Source organism: Macrobrachium nipponense, chromosome 33 (genome assembly GCF_015104395.2).
Source record: "Macrobrachium nipponense isolate FS-2020 chromosome 33, ASM1510439v2, whole genome shotgun sequence".
In the NCBI taxonomy this organism is placed as follows: domain Eukaryota; kingdom Metazoa; phylum Arthropoda; class Malacostraca; order Decapoda; family Palaemonidae; genus Macrobrachium; species Macrobrachium nipponense.
In genome coordinates this window covers 19,869,075-19,891,333 of record NC_087219.1, presented here as the reverse complement: position 1 = coordinate 19,891,333, position 22,259 = coordinate 19,869,075, and the positions used below count along the sequence as shown (strand labels likewise).

Here is a 22,259-nt window from a genome sequence, read left to right as displayed (position 1 = left end):
AGAATCGTGGCAGTCGTCCAAAATATGCGTCGAATTTGGGTGATCTTGTTCTCACTTTTGTAGTCTTTTGTGGGGCGCCGCCCGTCTCTCTCTCTCTTCTCTCTCTCTCTCTCGCTCTCTCTGCGTCTCAGGTCCGAAAACATTCGTCGAATTTCGTGAATGGAAAATTCTAGCCAATCTTTATGAAGCGTTCTCATTGGTCTAGCGAATTGATAGCCCCGACCAATAGGACACTTTCCTGGTCTACTTTGCCAATCTCTCTCTCTCTCACACACACACTATTTCTATCCATCTGTCTTCCTCTCTTCGTGGTCCATGGATGGATGTTAAAAAAGGGGGAAAGTGAGAAAGAAGGAAACAAATTTCAGGAGGACGCCAAACCAGGGAGGTAGATCGCTCTCCCTCACGGGGGGCGGTCCTCCCCATAGGGGGCGGTGTACGGCATTGATCTTTGATCCACGAGGTGCTGGGCCTTTTGTTTTCGGCGGTGACGAAGCGGAAACAGGACGACCAGATGAGAGAGAAGTGGGGGAAAATGCACTAGTAAAAAGGCCAATCATTATTATTATATTATTATTATCGTATAAAAAGGAAACATATGGAACAAGCTATACGACCAATAGTTCGCCAAGGGGGTTTCTCCGTATGGGACACTCCTGGTTGAAGAAAGAAGAAACAGACAAAAGAGGAAAAACAAATGAAAAATATATATATAAATGAATAAACAAGTAATTAAATGAAGCATGTACGGATACACAATTCAAACAACCTATTTTGTAACTGTGGTTGCCGCTTTGAAGTCATATTACAGTTTTTGTAAACTGTAGAGGATTTAGACATCGAAATCACTGACAGGAAGACCCGTAATCACTTCTACGGTCAGGCATGTGTGACAGCATGGTAGTACTTCCATGCTGAGGTTTGCGAAGTTCCAAAACATGGGGCGTCAATCGAGTTCCAAAGAAGAGGACCTCAGTGTGGAAACATAATCTCTGTAGCCACAGGAAGCCTTACGAGAAATATATACCAGAGCTTTCTGGAAGCACTCGATGATTTATTCTGAATAGAAACCAGTTTGGAGTCGAAGGCAGAAACGAGCATTGTCAGGAGCTCGGAATCACCGAGCACAGACCTTTCTAAGCAAAGCAAATTACGTTGAGAGAGAGAGAGAGAGAGAGAGAGAGAGAGAGAGAGGGAGAGAGACCGGTTCGTGGGATGTGCTGATCGATAAAGCCTCAGGGTTCGAGGAGTTCAGCCTATTTCCCACACTACACCGATTTCCAGGTCGGTTCCGCATTTTAAAGCTAACAGAACTTCCCTTTTGCACGTGTGAAGGGACATAAGAACTGCAAAGAGAGTAGTAACATTTGCATACTGCATCGTCTTCATCTTCTTACCAGCCATTATTAGAGACTAAAAACGACTACAGGGTCGCAGATCACTGCCCAAAGGAACACCAGATAAGGTCGGTGTAAACTTATAAAAAAAGAATAAATAAAAGTATATCTTAGTTTTACCAGCCCAATGGACTGATGAAACGCTCTCCTAGTGGCCAGGAAGGATAGATATTTGGTACGTGGCTAGGAAACCAATTGGCTACCTAGCAACGGGACCTACAGGGTCGCAGGCGCAGATCACTGCCCAAAGGAAGGAAAAATCCAGATAAGGTCGGTGTAAACTTATAAAAAAAGAATAAATAAAAGTATATCTTAGTTTTACCAGCCCAATGGACCTGATGAACAGCTCTCCTAGGGGTGGCCAGAAGGATTAGATATTTTTACGTGGCTAGGAACCAATTGGCTACCTAGCAACGGGACCTACAGTTTATTGTGGAATCCGAACCACATTACATCGAGAAATGAATTTTTATCACCAGAAATAAATTCGTCTGATTCCGCGTTGGCCGAGCCGAGAATCGAACTTCGGAAAGAATAAGTAAAAATATACAGATTCAGTTGTCGATTGTTTGAACAAAAAAAAGTTATTATGAAATAAAATGCGCAGGCTTTGGCACCTCCATCTCAGCCTGATGAACGCTCTCCATTGACATGCTCTGTAAACAGGTAAACAACATGCTTGGCGCCTCCTAGACATTGGGAAACATTGAAATTCCATAGAGTATAAACGGCGTCAGTTCTACTAAGGTATATTATATAATATATATATATATATATATATATATATATATATATATATATATATACTATATTATATATATACGTATGCTGTTGCAGCTTCTCTATGTTCGTTTGTTATTTATTTGTTTTTCTATTTTACTTACTCTCTCTCTCTCTCTCTCTCTCTCTCTCTCTCTCTCTCTCTCTCTCTCTCTCTCTCTCTCTCTTTTCATTTCTTCTCATACTTTTGGGGGGGTAATTCTGTCTGTCTTTCGATTTCTCATATTGTGATATATAACGCGTCTGTTTAGAGAGGAGAGAAGAGAGCGAGAGAGAGAGAGAGATTTAGTATGAGTGAGAGAGGGGGAGAGAGAGAGAGAGAGAGAGAGAGAGAGAGAGAGGGTAGTATGCAACGCTGTAACCGAATAAAGCTGGAGATACTTCTTAGTATGCAACGTTCAAAATATCCTGAGAGAGAGAGAGAGAGAAGAGAGAGAGAGAGAGAGAGAACAACCAGATTGCAATCAACTCCTATTTAAACTTCACTCACACACACACACACTCGCAAAAAATCTTTCATACTTTCATCAAGCAACGAGGTAAATAAAAGGGTTCCTCATCAATGTAAATGTAACTCTCCCAGCGACCGCTAGATGGGAGCACCTTACGACCCGGCATCTACTACATAGAACTTTCTGGAGCCGGCGGGCGGGTAAGAGAGAGAGAGAGAGAGAGAGAGAGAGAGAGAGAGAGAGAGACCACGTGGTTTGCATAAGTCCAATCCACCCACCTTACAACTCCCCGCCTACCACCCACATATCGCCCCCCTCTCAAAACGAAAAAAGAAAATGAAAAAGAAAAAAAAAAACTGCGCGCGAGTGGGTGGGTTGATTACAGCGCATATTTAAAGAGGTGACCCCGATGGCCTTGCAACCTGGTGTTGTTATTTGCATTTTTAAGGTCAGTCTGACGCCCGGGTTTGCAGATTTAGTATTCATATTCCACCGATAAAACACTTCAGTGAATCGTATTTAAAAAAAAAATAAAATGTTCGGCGAATCGTATTCTCAAATTAAAACTCTTCAGTGAATCGCTAAAAAGAAAATGCTTCAATGATTCATATTATGTAAATAAAACGTTTCAGTGATTCGTATTCTAAAAATAAAACACTTCAGTGAATCATATCCTAAAAATAAAACACTTCAGTGAATCATATCCTAAAAATAAAACACTTCAGTGAAAACGCTTCACTGAATCATAAACTAACTAGAAAAAGCAACAATGAACCAGATTCCAACTAGAGAATACTTCAGTGAATCATTCTGAAAATAAGACGCTTCAACGAGCATAGACTAAATACAGAAAACGCTTCAATTTCTCCTTTCCCCTGAAACCCAACAAGTTAAATCATTTTGTAACGTGAAAATTCATCGTCAGCTTATTTTCGCGACAGCACACGGCAAAAAAAAAAAAAAAAAAAAAAAAATAGAAGACCGTCAGTTACCGAGTATCTTCCAAGGACCCGGTCACTGACGGGAATCCTTGGAATAACGTTGGAATTACCGGCGCTATTCCAGGTAAGAGGCCGGGGTAGGGGCGGTCGGGGTGGGTAGGGGGGGAGCGAGTGCCAGGAAGATCAATATGCACAGCTATCACGTGGTCGACGAAATGTTTGCCAGAATCAGTTCGTTGGTGATATTATTATTATTATTATTTTCAAACTTTTCGTTAGCTTCCGGTACCTTGGGAGGTCCCCAGCAGTGATGACAGGCAGCCAAGATATGTGTATGCGCGCGCGCTTGTGTGTGTACGGTATGCGCGTTCGTGCGCGCGCGTACGTGTGCGTAAAGATGAAACTCATAAGGCTTCCCCTTTCGCTGGCATCGTCATGAATCTGGTCTTAAATAGGTCGATGATGTAAAGTTCTGTTGCTATCTTGGGGAGTCGAGAGTTTCCGCATCGTCTCGGCTGATAAAATTCCTTACCTTCTAGAGAAGAAGAAGAGAAGAAGAAGAAGAAGAAGAGGAAGAAGGAGGAGGAGGAGGAGGAGGAGAAGGGGTAGATGATGACAAGAAGTAGGAAAAGGGTAGGGTACGTGAAGACCACGAAATTGCACAATATATTAAGGGAAGAATGTACGAAAGTAGACATAGAATGAAGAATCACAGAAAGAGAGAGTGAGAGGAGATGACAAGGAACAGAAACGATGATAATATTGAAAAAAGAATGATGAGATAATGAACCTGGCAAAGGAGAGAAATCGGTAGAATATAAAATAAGCAGTTCGAGAAAAATAAATAAAATCGAGACCGAAAGATGGAAAGAGAGATGGCAGTGAATAAAAACGGTGATGATAATATCAAGACGAGATGGACGATGATAATAAACTAAGCAAAGAAGGGAAGAAATCAGAAGAAGACGAAGTAAAAAAAAAGAAATGGAAAAGTACCAAGTGGAAATTCGGGTCATACTAAATTTAGAGGCGAAATGGGGACCAGTACTACCTGTTTTTTACCAGTTGCAAAAAATACTAATAAAAAAACTAGCAACTGTCATGATCCTCGAGAAGAATGATGCAATACCCAGAAGAATGATGCAATAACTGAAGCATTCGCCTACTACATATCTTTATGCTTTTGATAGTTACTTGCCACTTTGTCTTTTCATTTTATTTGTATTTGTGGTATTTTATTTGTTTATAATTTTCACATACGGTATTCAAATGTATGAAAGGTCTTTTCGTAAGCTACTGAGATTTGAGACATGATGGGCGTGGGGAACATATTATTTAATAATAATAATAATAATAATAATAATAATAATAATAATAATAATTTATCGTTAAACTACAAACGCACTAAAAACACCAACGAATCACTGAAACCAACCCAGACAGAAAAACACACCAATAATTACTGTTCTTCCGACACATTCCCCCATTAAACTATAAAGATCGTCTGGCACGCGATATACAATGCGACGACGATGACGTCTACCGAAAGAAAGAAAGAAAGAAAGAAAGAAAGAAAGAAAGAAAGAAAGAAGAAGTAGAGGAATAGTTGACGCAATCCCTCTCCGATATGACATCGCCCGGGCCGGTTATCGACTTACGTTGGACTCTCACTTTCCGAGAAGAATGCGTGTGTGTGCGACTCTGCGTCTGCTAGTCATTCATGGCAGGGGCTTTTTGCCTGATTGCATGCCGTTGTACACGTGATTGTGCTGTGTATGTGTGTGTGCGTTTTTGCGGATTATATGAATATATATGGGAATATATACTTATATATGATGACTGGTAAAAAAATGTTCCGTTACAACAGAATTCCATCTAATGAAAGGAGCCCAAAAAACGCCAAAATATACAAAATAAGTACTATATTTCAGAGACTGCTGTCTATGTATATGTGTGAATATATACTTATATAAAAAGACTGGTAAAGATGTTCCGTTACAACAGAATCCCATCTACTAAAAGGAGCCTAAAAAACGTCAAAATATAGAAAGTAAGAACTACTATATTTCAGAGACTGCTGTCTCTCTCTCTCTCTCTCTCTCTTCAGGTAGGATATGAATGAGAAAAGTTACGGAAAAGGCGGTATTTATACCAAGAGATCCATCCACAGGTAGCGTGCTTTTCTAAGTCACCTCCACTGATAATTCTTTTTTAATCTTCTTTAATGTTGTTATATATATATAATATATTATATATATATATATATATATATATATAATATATATATATATATATATACAGAGAGAGAGGGAGAGAGAGAGAGAGAGAGAGAGAGAGAGAGAGAGAGACTTCCAAGGTCGTCTAGAATGCACAGGGAAGCAGGCGCCCGCCCGCTAGAGCCAAAGTTATTTTTATATCACGCTCCTTATTCATTATCAGCAGTGCTTTGCCTTTCGCTTGGCTGTCAAATTTTGGAATACTCTTCCTGCTTCTGTTTTCCCCACCTTCTCATGAACTTCTCTACCCAACATAGGGCATGTCTGACACTTCACTCGCAATAGGGAAGTCAGTGCTACCAGTGGCGTAACGGGCATTCCTGATTTGTCAGTTACTTTTTTTCATAATTTTTTTTTTGTCTCTGAATTGCGCCAAGATGGGCGATGCTCATTTCTTTTTTGTATCCATAAATCCTGCGGATTTAAGTCTTCCCGGCGGATTATTTTTAGGCCGGTGGTGGCACCCACTTCCTCCCCAGAGAGTGCACACACAAGGGAGGGAGAGTGCCAGTGGTGGTTCTCGCGAGTGCAGGAGGGAGGAAAATTGTGTTGTTTCTCATTCAAGAGACGTGAGGAAGAGGCGAGAGGAAAATCTCGACATATTAAAGTGATGTCTCAATCTTTTTTCTCACAGGGGAAACACGACACATTTTAGTGATTTTCCAATAATTTTTCTCGAAGGAGAAACACGACTCATTTTAGTGATATTTTAATTAGTTTTTCGAAGGGGAAACGCGTCACATTTTAATGATGTTTCGATAATTTTTCTCGAAGGGGAAACACGACAGATTTTAGTGATGTTTTAATAGCTATCTTCGAAGTGGAAATACGACACATTTTAGTGATGTTTCAGTAATTTTTCTCGAAGGGGAAACAGGACACGTTTTAGTGTTGTTTAAATATTTTTTGAAGGGGAACCACGACATATTTTAGTGATGTTTCAATAATTGTTTTCGAAAGGGAAATACAACATATTTTAGAGACGTTTCAATAATTTTTCTCGAAGGGGAAACACGACTCATTTTAGTGATGTTTCAATAATTTTTTGAAGGGGAAACACGACACATTTTAGTGATGTTTCAATAAGTTTTTTGAAGGGTAACCACGACACATTTTAGTGATATTTCAATAATGTTTCTCGAAAGGGAAACACGACACATTTTAGTGACGTTTCAATAATTTTTTTGAAGGGACGACATATTTAAGTGTTTTTTTTTTTCATTAACGATCAGGTATACCTTCTATTTACCTCATTCTTACTCGAGTTCTTTTTCTCGATCTCCATCTCCCAGTTCTCTACCCTACCCTTCTTTCTCGTTCTATTTCCATAGATCTGTCTCTACCAGTTCTCCATCACTGCATTCTTCGTTCTTCCCTTTTCTCGATCTCCACCTCCCAGTTGTATCTCCCACCTTCTTCCTTCCTTCCTTCCGGAGAAGGACAGTGATTTGCAACATGGCACCCGGCCACGCACAGACCTCGCCAAAAAAAAAAAAAAAAAAAAAAAAAATACTGCAGAGGCGGCGGCGGCTTTCAAAAGCATTTCCTTGACGTCCCTCGAACGGGAAATTGACGAGGAAAGCATTCAAGGTCATTTCCTCTTCCACGTGAGGGAGGGAGGAATGCCGAGTAAATATCATATAAAGGAGAAGAGGAAAAGTTTGATTTAAGTAGGAAAATAACCGCTCTTTAACGGTACCGAAACAAATTTTATCCTTGGAGAAATGAGTTAAGAAGAAACACGTAGGAAAAGAGAGAATTCCGTATTATGGGGAGGCTGTGATAACAGCTTGAACGAGCCGTAAAAACGGAAGATAACGGTCCTCTAACGGTACCGAGACAACCGTACCATTGAAAAAAAAAAAGGTGATTTAAGAAGGAACACATAGGAAAAGAGAATTCCGTATTTTCTACATAAGAAAATAACTCCTTGAGCGAACAGCAAAGGTGTGTGTAACGGTTCTTTAGCGTTACAGAGAAAACCGCACTCTTGGAGAGGGGTGATTAAAGAAGAAACACATAGGAAAAGAGAGAATTCCGCATTTTCTGGATAAGAGGATGACGGCTTGATCGAAGCAAAGTGGTATATTTAAGTGGGGAAAGTAACTGCTCTTTAACGGTACAGCGACTACCGTACCCTCGGAAAATAGGGATTTAAAAGGAAACACATAGGAGGGAAGAAAATTCCGTATTTAGTGGTTAAGGTTATGACAGCTTGAGAGAACCGATTGACCCTCGTGTTTGTGACTCCTAAATTCCTCCTATTTTTTTTTTTTTTTTATCTATCTACCTCACGTCGTTCCACATTTTTTCTTTACATCATTTTTTTATTCAAAAACCTTCTCTCATTTCTCCTTCCTCCTCCAACACGTCATTTCCTTTTTCATGTACATCTCCTTTCCATTTCTCTCTCACTCCTCACACCCTCTTCCTTCCCTGACGCCTCCTCACTTCTCTTTTCCCTCACTCCTACCTCTCACTTCATTACTGCCCGGTCCCCAGAAGTAAACAGTAAACATCTTCATTTCTAAATTTACCTTGGATGGAATGCGGTGAGAGAGAGAGAGAGAGAGAGAGAGAGAGAGAGAGAGAGAGAGAGAGAGAGAGAGAGAGAGAGAGAGAATATTTGGAGGAGGTTATATTGCAGGCGTTGGCAGTTCCCTAAGACTCTTTACCTCTAGGTTCGGTAACTCGGAGCCTCGGTAGCTTCTAGACTGTAAAGTACGTCTCAGTTTCGGTGCCTAAAAGGTAGGCAACTAAGAATCAGTATCTCACTTCACACTTCGATACTTCATATAAAAGCTTGGATACCTATGAAATTCTGAACAGTAATTCAAAATTTCGGACCCTGGCCTTCATTGGTACATTTCAGGGTAAACTGAAAATATGCAATAACAACAACATGAATAGGAAAGGAATGGGATATAAAATAGAGGCCAAAGGCCAAGCACTGGGACCTATGAGGTCATCCAGCGCTGAACGGGAAATTAAGAGTTTCAAAAATGTTTGTAAGGTTTCAGAGGAGGAAAACCTCAAAGCAATTGCACAATGAAACAGCTGTTAGGAGAGGCTGGAAAGTAGGATGGAAGACAGATAATATAAACGGAGGTGCACTAAAAGGAATGAAAGGGGTTGTAGCTAGGGACTGCAAAGAACCTAAAGTAATTCCTACAGTAAACCGCGTGACGCGCACTGAAGGCATTCTCCCCCACCCACAACTCACAACAGTGACTTAATGAATAAATAAAAGTTGGTATACTTGCACATAACTAAAAACAAATAGTAATTAAGACAGTCCGTGTCACAATGGCTTTGTCATAACCAAGGGTTTGAGGATATTGGTTATAAGTTAATCCATCCGTGTTCTATGAGACCTGGATCTTAATTTCCTACAGATTCCTTTCTGGAATTTGCTGCCTACTTCTGTATTTCACAAGACTTTTCTGAGGTAGGGTAGGATGGATGTGGGGACTAATTCTTGATATAAGAGCTGAGCATTTGGGGGTAAAAGTGCAAAATTGACCGAAACATTTCAGTAAAACAGTATTTACGAGGAAAAGGGCAAACAAGTACCCTCATTTAGCCCAGGCCCAAAGGATGTATGAATAAAGAATGAAGAAGAGTTGATGGCTTAACATCGAAGGCAGCGATAGGCCTATCTTCCTCTTGCAGGAAGGATTGTTATGACACTTAGGAAACAAATATTTTGGGAGGAAGAGGGAAGAGCGATGGGCACTACTTTTCAGAGTGAAAAGCAAATACTAGCTGACCTAAAACTAGAAAATCTGACTATTACATAAAATAACAAGACAATATTTTTTCCCCAGTGAAATTGAATGGTTGCTATTGGCAAGACACTAGGCTCATCCGCCATTTAGGGAACATTTACTCAACCAAAGGGTCCACAACCCTTTTATAGGCGTTCCTTTGCCTCGAGATACATTAAAACTGTATCCCTAACAACTGGGGCTCCCTAGGATAGCCAGAGAAAGAATGGATTACTAAATCGTGGGGTTCGATTACGCGTGAATCTGGGGCACAAGGTGACAAATATGTGAGAGGAGGTTTGTTTAAGAAAGCTGGGTGGTTTAGTATCTATTGTGACAATAGTGGAAGGTTACTATGCGCAGGGATACAAAGGACAAAGAACGAATAAGTATGAGGTCACTGAAAGGCGTATGTCTAAGAAACTAAAAAAGGGTTGGCACTTCAAGTTGTTGGGAACACAAAAGGAGGATAAACTGGTGTAAATATACTGAATTCAGGATTGTCCACATAAAACTGAATGTATAGGGAGAAGCACATTTCAAAGAGGGTGCAAATTAATAAAGGCTTTAAACAATGAGATTGCAAATGTTTTTCAGTCTGAATCTCTACCTGACTGGGTTAGGAGAATGTGGAAGTGTGCTTGCGGTAAAGTAAGTAACAAAGAAAGAGATGACAATGTTCGCAGGTATGGAATTCCCAGTTGATACACCTCATACCAAGCGACTTGGTAAGACCCTGAAGGCTAACGGTAAAAGGAGAACGTCTTGAGTTAAATGCAAGACTATATTTTATGAGTCTACTTAAAACAAAAAGGGAGAGAAAACGTGCTTGCTAAAATGTGCGTTAGTTATGTAGCAGCTGTAAGAGAGAGTTGATGGACATCACTGAGGAATGTGCCTGCTTGTAAATCTGATTTTTTTTTTTTTGCTACTGCCAGAGTTATGATGGATATATGGCTCATCAGGAGATGAAAGGGTGAACGTGTGTAATTACGACTAGTGAGTTTGAAAATAAGGAAGTGAGAAGAGCATACATTTAGACAGAGGATGAAATTACGAGCAAGGATTGAAAATATGGAGGTAGATGGGGAGGTGTGGCAATATTCCATGGTAAGTGTCATTTATAGGGTACAAGAATATATGAAAAAGAAATAAAGGAATAAAAGCAGTGAAGAGGGGGTGAAATGATATTGATTTAATGAAAAGGGGTTGGGGGGGTGGGGGAGAATATGCATGACAGACAAAATCGTCTCCAGGAATATATGAGGAGGCATTAGGCGAGAGAAGAGAATGCAATTATAAAAATAATTATAAAAACAGAGGGGAGAAAATGGCCAAAAACTGCGGGAAAAATAAGTTGTTCTAGAGCAGGGGTTCTTAACAAGGGGTATCCATATCCCTTGAGGGTATGAGAACCCCATGCTGGGGGTATGGGACTTGATCTCTGGGCATTTGCATATATTTGATTAATGTGTCAATGTATACACGGACAAATTTTATAAATAAATATATAAAACTATAAATGCTTTTGATTTTCTTGTATGTTCTATTCCTAGCTATGCATTCCTAAAGTATGTATAGAACTAAGTACAGGGTGTCCATAAAGTCCCAGTACCATTACAAGAAATAAATAATTGTAATGGTACTGGGACTTTATGGACACCCTGTATATTAAGTTATTATATTGTCAACAAATAGGACTTGAACAGAGGGGGTATGGCACCATATTGGGCAAATCGTTGGGGGTCTGGAGTCGTCAAAAGGTTAAGAAGAAAAACCCCTGCTCTAGAGGTAAGTAAAAGCCGAGTGAAAAGTTAAAGAATAAATGGAACTCGGAATAAAAGACTGAATAGGAGACACGCTCTCTCAGATGAATGCAGTCCTTGGTCGATGATGGAGTGAGTATTTTGACAATTTTCTGAAAGGGGAAGATAAAAGATTGCCAAAGCTGGATGACGCAAGATTTGAAAGGATTGGTGGAGCGTTGCGGAGTGGCGGATTTAAGGGAAGGGGTGGGTACACCAGGTCACGTGGCCTCCCCTCCAAAGATACGAATAATAGAACATTGTTTGCTTTCAATAAATCATTATTAATAGCAAAAATTTGCTTCGTTAATTATTATTTTAACAACAACTGTAGAAAACAATTATATGTGTATGTGCTTACATATATATGTTTATGGGATTACCAAAGACTGGCTGACCTGAGTTTGTAAGGTATATCTGAATGAAGGAAAAGTCTTGAAGAAATGAATATGTGAAATAATTGTTCCGCTGTATAACAATGACAGTGATGGGCTGATTATTGAATATAAAGGATTAATTACTTACTGAATCAGGGAATGTGTTCAGTAAGATTTTGCCTCAGAAAGTGAAACTGCTGGAGAGAGGGTGGAAGGTAAGACGGAAGAAACAATAATATGAACGGAGTTAAAGTCAAAAAGGACTTTACATACACCCATAGGTAATGCCTACAGTACACCACATGAGTTGTGTGTGCGTGTGTTTGAGACTCGCGTGACTTGTATGAAATATATTGCGAGAAGTTTGAGAGTAAATAGGAAAATTGTATGCAGAAATATTAGAATCAGTAGGCAGGAAAGTGACTGGTTTGCTGTAACAATTATTGTGAAACTGGGATGATAGAACTATTACTATGTCTATTCCTGTTCATCATCTTTATATATATGAAATGAAGCCAGAGAGAGAGAGAGAGAGAGAGAGAGAGAGAGAGAGAGAGAGAGGTATACAAAGTTATAAAGGAAATGAGTCGTGATACAGCACTGATTGGGGATACTAGTGGAGAAAAATACTTGATACATTATCACCGGTTCTTACAACAGAGATAAATTGGTACGTGCACTACACGAGAGAGAGAGAGAGAGAGAGAGAGAGGAGAGTCAAAGCAACAAGTCTTCTATTCCGCCTAATATCGAGCCAGACGCACAACTGCAGTCCATGCACAACTCACCTCGTGTTCGTCCATGTCATGGTCGTCGAACTTGATCGAAAATTTGCTTTTTTCCCCCATCGTGGCGAGTTGGGAGTTGGCGTAGCCGTCTTAGAAGGCCTTGGAGGTCGAATCGTAGACAGATCACCGATCGCCGGCAAAGAAATCGGTCTCCGGTGACCGATAGACCGAAAGAGAAGAAGACGAGACAGACGCCTCCGAAATCTTTGCTCGTCTGGGACGCCGACCACTCGGTGGACGCGGCGTTTGGGAAATTTCTGTTACGCAAAATTCAGGGGAAATTTTTCTCTTATCTGGAAAAATCCTGCTGATATAATGATAACCTTGGCTATTTTGTATCTCAGGGAAGAGTGGCGTCTACGCGTGGAAAAAATCTTTAAAGACGGCAATGGTAAAGACAGGATATGAGTCTAATCTTGGTTGAGGGGGGAGGGTTTTCTCTCGGCGCGAGCGAGAGGTGAAGCAGCACTGGTGTTGCTCGAGTCCTGGTTCGTCACTGACTGACTGACTTGCCTTTGGAAGGTGGCATATATTGCTTAGCCAGGCGGTGCCGATGATAGTGTTCTTTTTTACATTGGAAATTCCCTCTCTCTCTCTCTCTCTCTCTCTCTCTCTCTCTCTCTCTCTCTCTCTCTTTCTCGTACCATTGATGCATCCGTGCATCAAGTTTTGTACACGGGGAAACCTCTCTTTCTTTCCCGTTCTCTCTGGCTAACTTGAAATAAAAGGCTTCTTTCGTTTCGACAATCTAGGCTTAACAAATTGTACCGCTGAAGAATTTTGTACACCAGTAAGTATTTCTCGCGCATTACGTCCTATCTCTCTCTCTCTCTCACACACACACACACACACACCTATCGTCCCCCCCCCCCTCTCTCTCTCTCTCTCTCTGCCCACCTCAGGTTCAACCTACGGTAGTCAATTACCAGTCAGTTACTGAATCGAATGTTAGGCCTACAAATGGAAATTGGACATAATAGTCGATATGCTCACGCTCATATTGTTCAATACTTCTCCCAATTTAGGATAACAAATACCAATATCGAATTGATGTAACTATAATGAATGATAACAATAGTAATTAGCTGAAAAATAACTAAATAAATAGATAATTGTGCTCATTCCATCCTTCTTGTTTTGTAAGTTCGACCAAAATCGTTGTTACCTGCCAAAGCAGGTGATCATTTCGAAGGTACACATGAACAGCAAGTGTGTAGCCTCTCTCTCTCTCTCTCTCTCTCTCTCTCTCTCTCTCTCTCTTTCTCTCTCACTAAACATACTGCTTGCTAAATTGTTGAGTCATTTAAATACACCCACTAACGTTTTTATTAAAATAATGGTTTAATCTGACGGGTTTTTGAAATAACTGCTCAAGTAAATGCTAATATTATTTCTGCAAACGTGCGATTATTTTAAGATCTTGACATATTTATTTTATAGATTATCAAAGGAGTTGAGTTGTTTTAAAACAATTATTAAAATAAGGATCGTTTTCATTTATATATATTATAGAAACTTAATTGTTCCTATTAATATTCTTATCGAAATTATTGCTATTAAAACTTTCGATTATTTTCAGATTTATTGAAATAATCGATTATTCTAACATTCTTGTGAACACTAAAATGTCCTATTATTAAGATGGGTTTTGTAAATAAAATATATTACCGAACCTTGCTAATGTTGTAATTCAAAAAACGCTCAATTGTCTAATATAATTTTCAGATAATTGAGTATCGAAAAGAATTAATTATGTTATGTATTAAAATGTCGATTATTTAAACAATTATCAATATAATCGATAATTTCGGAATGTTAATTATAGAAGTTAGTGATGAAAGGTTCAGTTATTTTAAGTTAATTTAATAATCGTTTATGTCAGCAGGTGTGTGTATGCAACTATTATTAACGTGCTTGATTATTTCAACAAATTATCAAAATAATTTTTTGAATTTATAGATTTGCCACATCGACATCTTATTTGAACATAACAATAAAGTTAATAGTATTTAGAATTTTTGCTTTTAGTATTGTCTTCAATGTAATCTTGTATTATAATAAAATAATCTATTATTTCAACTAGATTATTCTGCTTAAAATGATTGTATTCATTTATTTATTGATTCTAGACATCTAAACATACTTGCTTTTATATCTATTAAAAAAAACTCACTAAAAAGCGCCTAGATTCAAGCAACTTTTTTTTTTAATACTTTTAATACTTTACAAGCACATTTTGGAGACAAACGCCTCAGTGGCGTGGTTGGTATGGTGTTGGCGTCCCACCTCGGTGGTCGCGGGTTCGATTCTCGGCCATTCCATTGAGGAGTGAGAGATGTGTATTTCTGGTGATATAAGTTCACTCTCGACGTGGTTCGGAAGCAGTGTTGCCAAAGCGCGGAGAAACGACCAAAAGTGCGGAGAAGATTCGAGGGGAAGTCATTGAATGCAGAGCTGAGGTCTTGCGCACTCCTCACATATGCGGCATATATATATATATATATATATATATATATATATATATATATATATATATATTCTTATAGTGTAAGTTTTGTAATGCAATTATAATTGTGGTAATATGATTAATTCACATCAGAACCTGTGTATCATGTTATGAAATGTATGTTTTTTGTGTTCAGATCCCCAAATTTAAAGATAACATGTGCTAAGTGATCCAGCTTTTCATCTTGAAGTAACATAAGACAGAGAGTAAGTGCTTATATGTGAGCCTCTGTGAAGAGGGTTGTATTCACACTTTGAGAATGTCTTAGCTAAGCTGATTTCTTTATCGGCGCAAACACGTGCGTAAGACCTCCCAGGCCACACTTTTATTCAATTCCTTGAAAATAGATGAGTTAAGCTAATTTTTTATCGTTCCGATCGGGCTTGTAACGGAACAAGGGCCTTGTTCATTCTGCTCCATACCCTTATAGAGATGACGTAGTATGTTTTCGTTTTGCTAACCGCCCCATAGGCCATATACACTTACGGGGATAGAGAACCTTTTTCATTCGCTTTTCAGACATAGCGGCATGTGTTATAGAGAGTTTAACATTGCTCTCTCTCTCTCTCTCTCTCTCTCTCTCAAAATCTCTCTATCCTCTCTCTCGCTCGCTCGGTTGCGAGGCGGTTTCAGTAACTTAACGTAGCTCACGTTAATTTTGTATTTGAGAAGGTCACCCAGTAACTGTCTTAATGTATGTGTTGTTTGTGGAATCTGAACATAGTGTTATTTCTATTAGTTTTGTGAAGGCGCCCACGAAAGTGTAAAATTGTAACAGGCCTTTTGATTGAAGCTGCAGCTTTGTATAAGGTATTTTTACAAATGTTTTGAAGTGCACTTCGAGGTTTTATCATTTTTAAACACATTTATCTTTTGCTTTGTTCTTTTGACATATCCAATTTTATATGCATAATGTTTTTGCAATGTCTTTATTTTGTTTATTTAGTTTGAATAATATTCTATTATATAATTGTTAGAATTTAACACTTGCAAATTAATTTGTAATTAAGTGAATTTCATTTCAAATTTAATTATTGCTTTATGATTTAATTTAAATAATTTTCTTGATAAACTTTTATTTAATTTGGCTTAAGAATTAATTCAAGAATTAATTAAACTTTTGTTTTCAAGTAATAACAATTTCCCTGAGATTGGGAATTTCACTTATAAATTTTGAATGTAGAAATAAATTTTTGTATTTAAAATTTTTGGAAGAGTTTCATTGACTTCCACCAGTATATAGCAATTAAGTATTATATTTTACTCTTGTTTAAGTAGAAATATAGAGTGATAATTGTGACGTTTCCCACAAATAAAACAGAATCAGGGAAATACTTAGATTTTAACTTGTAGAAAGAGTGATGCCCTTTAATTAAGATTACCTCACACCTATTTTAATGAACTTAGACTGATTGTTTTCTTGACTGTTCAGTTGTATAAGGGATCACTATTACCTTTAGAGTATTCAGTCGTTTGGTATTTGTGATGAAGGGTCAAGTGTCTGTCTGTAGTGAGGTAAGTAATAACCAGGTACTTGAACAAACTGTGCCCTAAGTACAAAGGGTGTCCCAGACCCAGGAATAAAAGGGTCTCTTGTACAAGCAAGTACAAATGGTAAGTGTAGTAACCAGATACTTGGCAATTTGGGTTAACAAACATTAATGGTGTCCAGACACAGATCTTTGACTACTTCGTGCACCAAGTATTAATGGTATCCAGACCCAGATACTCTAGGCCACTTCGTCACAATATATTTATGCTTTTAAAACTTTTATCCATTAATAAAAAATGATTGAAATTATATAATATTTTTGAAAATACTAATATTTTTGAAAAATGAACCATTTTTACTAGTCTCGAGTGTTCACGCGCCAATATCAGATACGATCATAAGATTGTCAATTAAGAACCGATTTTGACAACAGCAGATGACGTAACCCAAACGTGATGTGTTACAATGGATTCATTCTTTAGGTCCAGTAATCTTCAATTTGCCTTTGTAATTATATGTATAGGTTAGTAAAATTGGGTGAATTAATCTTAGGGTGAAGACTGACTTACATTATTGTAAACTTAGTCCTGTTTAATGAGTTTTATTTATTTATTTATTTATTTTTTTGAGAAACAACTGAAATATGTATTAGGTAAATGCTTTAGTTGAAGTGATTCAATTGATTATAACCGAATAAGTTTCGATATCACTATGCAAGGAAGTGGTGTATTATAATCGTGGATTTTCTTTATATTAATGTAGCTTATTGATAAAAAAAGACCAATTATGATGTGCTCTTTTCCAATTTTTTGGACTCATAGCCCCGAATAGAACATTCGTTTGACTTAGGATTACCATATGTATAATATAAATCATGCATAATATGCTGTCGATTCTCTTGGGAAAATATCTCATTTCAAAATATCCGGATCATAAAAGGTGGCATATAATAGACCTACATGTTTCATATCGTTTTTGTCTGTTTACAATGCTTATGGCACTGATTTTAAGCCTAGACCTATGTTATATATTAGGTTGTTTATTATTATTATTACTTCAGCAAACGTTTTGATTTAACATAGAGCATGTTAACTAAAGTGATAAATGTGGCTTAAAAAAGAAAAGAAAGAATAAACTACTTATGAATATCGAAGGATTTATTGAGCTTGTCAACTTACTCTGTGGGGAACGCAAAGTAATGGATGAAAATCAACCGATTTTAGTAAAGAAATACATTTCAGTGCAGTTTTTTTTTTTAAACTTCCCACTTTTTGCTGAAAACTTTAGGAATAAATTTACTTGCCCGTGTTCACTTTGTGGCCTAATTTACGCATTTAATGATACATAACATTCAGAACTATAAAACAGTAATTACACACACACACACACACACACACACATACATACATACATACATATATATATTTATATATATATATATATATATATATATATATATATATATATATATATATATATCGAATGTTATGAATCAGCCTCGAGACTGAACACTGTTCGCGTGTCTCGTTCGATTCTAAATTTGACTATCATTAAAGTCACGTAATGTTTCAGAAGATATGAAGCAACTGAATTTCGGTAACTTGATCAAATATTTTCAAAAGGCAAATGTTGTTTTATTTACATTCTTTTGACACTTGAAAGATCGTATTTTCAAAAACATTCTCTAATAAAAAAAATAGATAAAAAAATAAAGGTCTCTTGACGGTGCGTAGACCTACGGTCTTAATTAATGGTTCGAACCACCACGCTCCCTCAGATGACGTAGGTGAGCAGAAGAGGCTTAAAATTGGGAAGCTGTCTGGTTGACCTGTTCTGTCTGGACCGTGGATCCTAAAAAGGTTTGATTAGTAAACCCAACTCATATACTGGTAAAGATACGGTTAATATAAATATAAGCAGGGTGACTATTTAGTCTAGTTAGTGTAGTAAAACAACATTGCTTGGCAATGAACACTACACCTCCCGGTGCGAAGCTAGTTTCTCGGTGATGTGCGGATATCGCGGCAACCCTGTTCGGAAGTCACGTAAAGCCGTTGGTCCCGTTGCTGAATAACCACTGGTTCCATGCAAAGTAAAAACACCATACAAACAAACAAATATTTTGGAGACAAATCCTTAGTCGGGGTAGCTTTCCTAGCGTCTCTCTATAACACACAGGGAAAATCCCCTTTCATATTAAAATGTAATAAAAGATACTTCATTGGAAAACCTTAAATATGTCACTTGGTTGCACTATTCATTTCAAATCGTATATATTTTTAATTCACAATTATCTAGATAATAAATATTTAAAAATTATCAAAATGTTCTGTGACACTAATAGATCTAATTGACAGTTGATCGTTTCAATATGTCTATCAATATTCTTGTTAGTAAAATGTTCGATTATTGTCAGAATTATTTAAATAATCGATTATTGTAACACCTATGCTCCAGTTATCATTAAAATAATCCAACATTATAAGAGTTTTCTAAAAAGTTTCGATTTAACAAGTTAATGTTACTGTTTTTAAAATACTCGATTATTTAACAATTCAGCATTTGATTTACCTCATGTATAAAATAATCGATTATATCAAGAGAGTTATAAAGATATACGTTAAATTTAGATATTAACCGCTCCCTACACCATAGAGCATCAACAATAAACTATGTTATCTGCGATTATTTGAAAAAAGTCGTAAAGCAATCACTGAACATTTCGACAATCTATTCATGGTAGGCGTGAGAAAGTCGATTATTTCAAGAGATTTATATAAAAATAATCGATAATTTTAAACACAACCTACTCCTACCTCGTACACCACAGAGGTTCACGTAGTTCGGTTTGCTGCCACTAAAGAGGCGCTACCTGAGGCCGGCTTTAAAACGCCCGCGAATTAGTGTTCAGCGATTTGCTTCGTTCGTTGTCTTCATGATTTACGCTGTGCTGCTGTTGATGGCAGAAATGGACGCATGAATTCTTCATGAGATAATGGGTTACCATTTCACAATTAAGCAAAGCCTATTGAACTTTTTTTACCCATAATTTTGCGCTAGTCAGCAAATGGCTTCCTGACCTCAGATACGGTTTCTCTTTTAACATGTCTTATATCTTCAGCATATTACTGTGGCATATAAGTGCAGTCATGATTAATGTTCTGAAATCAAAGCATAATTTATCTTATGTTTTTCAAATAAAAAGCGGTAAACAATTGCTTCCTCGTTATTTAAAAATGCTAGGTCTATAGGCCTCGGTTACTGGTTGGTTGTGGCAAAAGTCTCGTCTTTTAAACATGTTACCGGGTTGCATTTTGACACATGCTCTATTTTTTCATTCATTAGGAAGTCTTTACAGTTGGTAGGCCTGTAGGATATTGTCTATGCTGTCAATCTGTCAGAGTTGGATACGTAAAGACGACGGAAGAGTTGTTAAAGAACGCTTATTTTATCGCAAGTGGTCTCTCGACGAAAGTCCGAAACGCCATACTTGGTGGCAGTCTTTCAGGACGTCGTAGATAAACCGTAGAAAACATCTAACCTATTATTCGATTCAAAGTAAAAATAACTGTATTTTTATATATGTAGAAGATCCTTCTTTAATATGGTTTCATCAACCTTTATGAAACAGGAAATGAAATTTGGTAACCTAGGCTAGACCCATGCCCTCAAACTACTCATTTGGTAAGCTGCTATATCATATGAACCTAGAATATATTCTAAGTACAATCTTGGCCAGACAAACACTAGGCCTATGCAAGTTGATTCGGTGCTTATCTGGATTATCTTTTCCTTTAGAGAACGATCTTATTACAAACAAGTCAAAATTGCTTTCTTATGGTAGTCCTTATTTAGCAATGCTCTCTAGGTATCGTTCCAAAACCTCAGGAGAAGAAAATGACTGTTAACTTTTTCTGTCAAAGGTTTGTTGCAAGAGATGAGCATGACGGGAAAAATTTCATATTTTGCTAAACGCATTTCCAAAAGTTGTGCTAAACATTATTGCTCCCGGATATGCAAGAGTAGCAAAAAGTGTAAGAAAAAAAGTGTTTAACGCGTTCACAGTAATGCAGACATTAAAACTGCTTGACAGTGGGTAGGCCTAGTAGCTATTGTGTATGTTAACATGTCTTGCTTTAAAGCCACAACAGTGATGCGTGAGCGCAATAGTTGGTAAGTGTAATGATTACTGTACCTGAAAAATTTGAGAGAGTTAAGCCATGTGATGCATTTTCGTTCTCGTTAGTACTTGTTACTGACTGACCTACACCAACGGTTCATTATTATCTAACACCCCCTCCCCCTCCCGAACTCGAGCCTCCCAGTCCTCCTCCTCACCCTCCTGGCCCCCTGCCAATTTTCACTGCGCCATCCATCCCTTCATTCCATCTTTCCAGGACTTTCCAGGACTTCCCCCCTCTTCTCCTCGTACCACTTCCATCTCATTCACCCTTCTCATTACTCTGTTATCCCCCATTCATCCCTCATAACCAGACCATCTCTCTTTTGAGTACTTCTTTATATCTCCACTTTTGTGGGCGTGGCTAAAATAACGCAAGAGAGGAATCGGATGATGATTCTCGAAATGAAAGATAATAATAATAACGATTACGTTAATAAGGATATAAAATGATAATTATTATGACAATGATATAAAAAATAAAGGTGTTTGCAATAATAACAATATATTATTACCATTCAGGTCTTTCATGCTATTACGAAGATTGAGTGTTGCGAAAAACTATGGAGAATAAGGTATCTTTATCTTTCTGTCTGTCCGTCTGGTTCTGTCCTACGCAACCTTTCGCTCTCTCTCTCTCTCTTATCAGATTTCGGTGATAATGAAACGCTCTCGTTGACGCATGCCGCCTCCACAACTGAGTCTTTCCAGCTGATAAGGAAGTTCAAGTTCGATATCAACTTTTCGATTTTTATTATGGCCCTTTATATCTTCTTCTTCTTCTTCTTTGTAGTAATGTTGATAAGAGACTGAACTAGAGAAGATTGCTGAGTTTTTTATGTTTTATATATATATATATATATTTATGTACATACGTAAGCTTACATAGAGTACGTATGTATATGTAAGTGTATAAATACACATATACCATATATTTATATGTAGTATTAAAGTATACATACATAAATATATATATACATATATATATATAATATATATATATATATATATATATATACATGTGTATGTGTGTGTGAACTTCAGCCCTTACTACACAATTGTTCTGTGCATTGATTAATTATTACAATTAATAACAGGACGAAGAGGACTGTTAGCCCTAACAAGCTGGTAACATTTCCTGAATAAATATGTCCTCTAGAGACCATCCAGTTTAAATGAGGTCGTGCTATTAATATATATACATATTTGTATGTATGTATACGAATATATATGCTATATAGACACTAGGGAATGCCTGTGACATAAAGTAAAGGGTTAGTGTAAGGAATAGCTTTTACATACAAATAAACAATAATAAACTGTAGCCGAAAATCTATGATAAAGTGTAATATTAAATCCTTTTTGTCTTTAGGACTTTACCTACACACACACACACACACAAACATTATCATAAACAGAGAATGAAAGCTGTAAAACGCCAAAATAGGTTTTTAATTTCGAGACGTGAATCCAAATGGAGAATGCTTCCAGCTCTCTC

The 22,259-nt window shown here is 37.6% G+C and overlaps 1 protein-coding gene across 2 annotated transcripts in view; it reads right to left on the bottom strand.

The window, feature by feature from the left end:
• The window catches only part of LOC135203000 (sodium- and chloride-dependent glycine transporter 1-like), a 158,360-nt gene that overhangs the window by 57,067 nt on the left and 79,034 nt on the right, over positions 1 to 22,259 (bottom strand). The window contains exon 1 of one of the 2 annotated variants that reach the window (XM_064232548.1): positions 12,584 to 13,096. The exons of the other annotated variant lie outside the window; for it this stretch is intronic. Within the exon in view, the coding sequence (XP_064088618.1) occupies positions 12,584 to 12,643 (60 nt within the window). The 5' untranslated portion in view covers positions 12,644 to 13,096. Of the gene's footprint in view, positions 1 to 12,583; positions 13,097 to 22,259 lie in introns of those variants that run through there. 2 annotated transcript variants of the gene reach the window in all.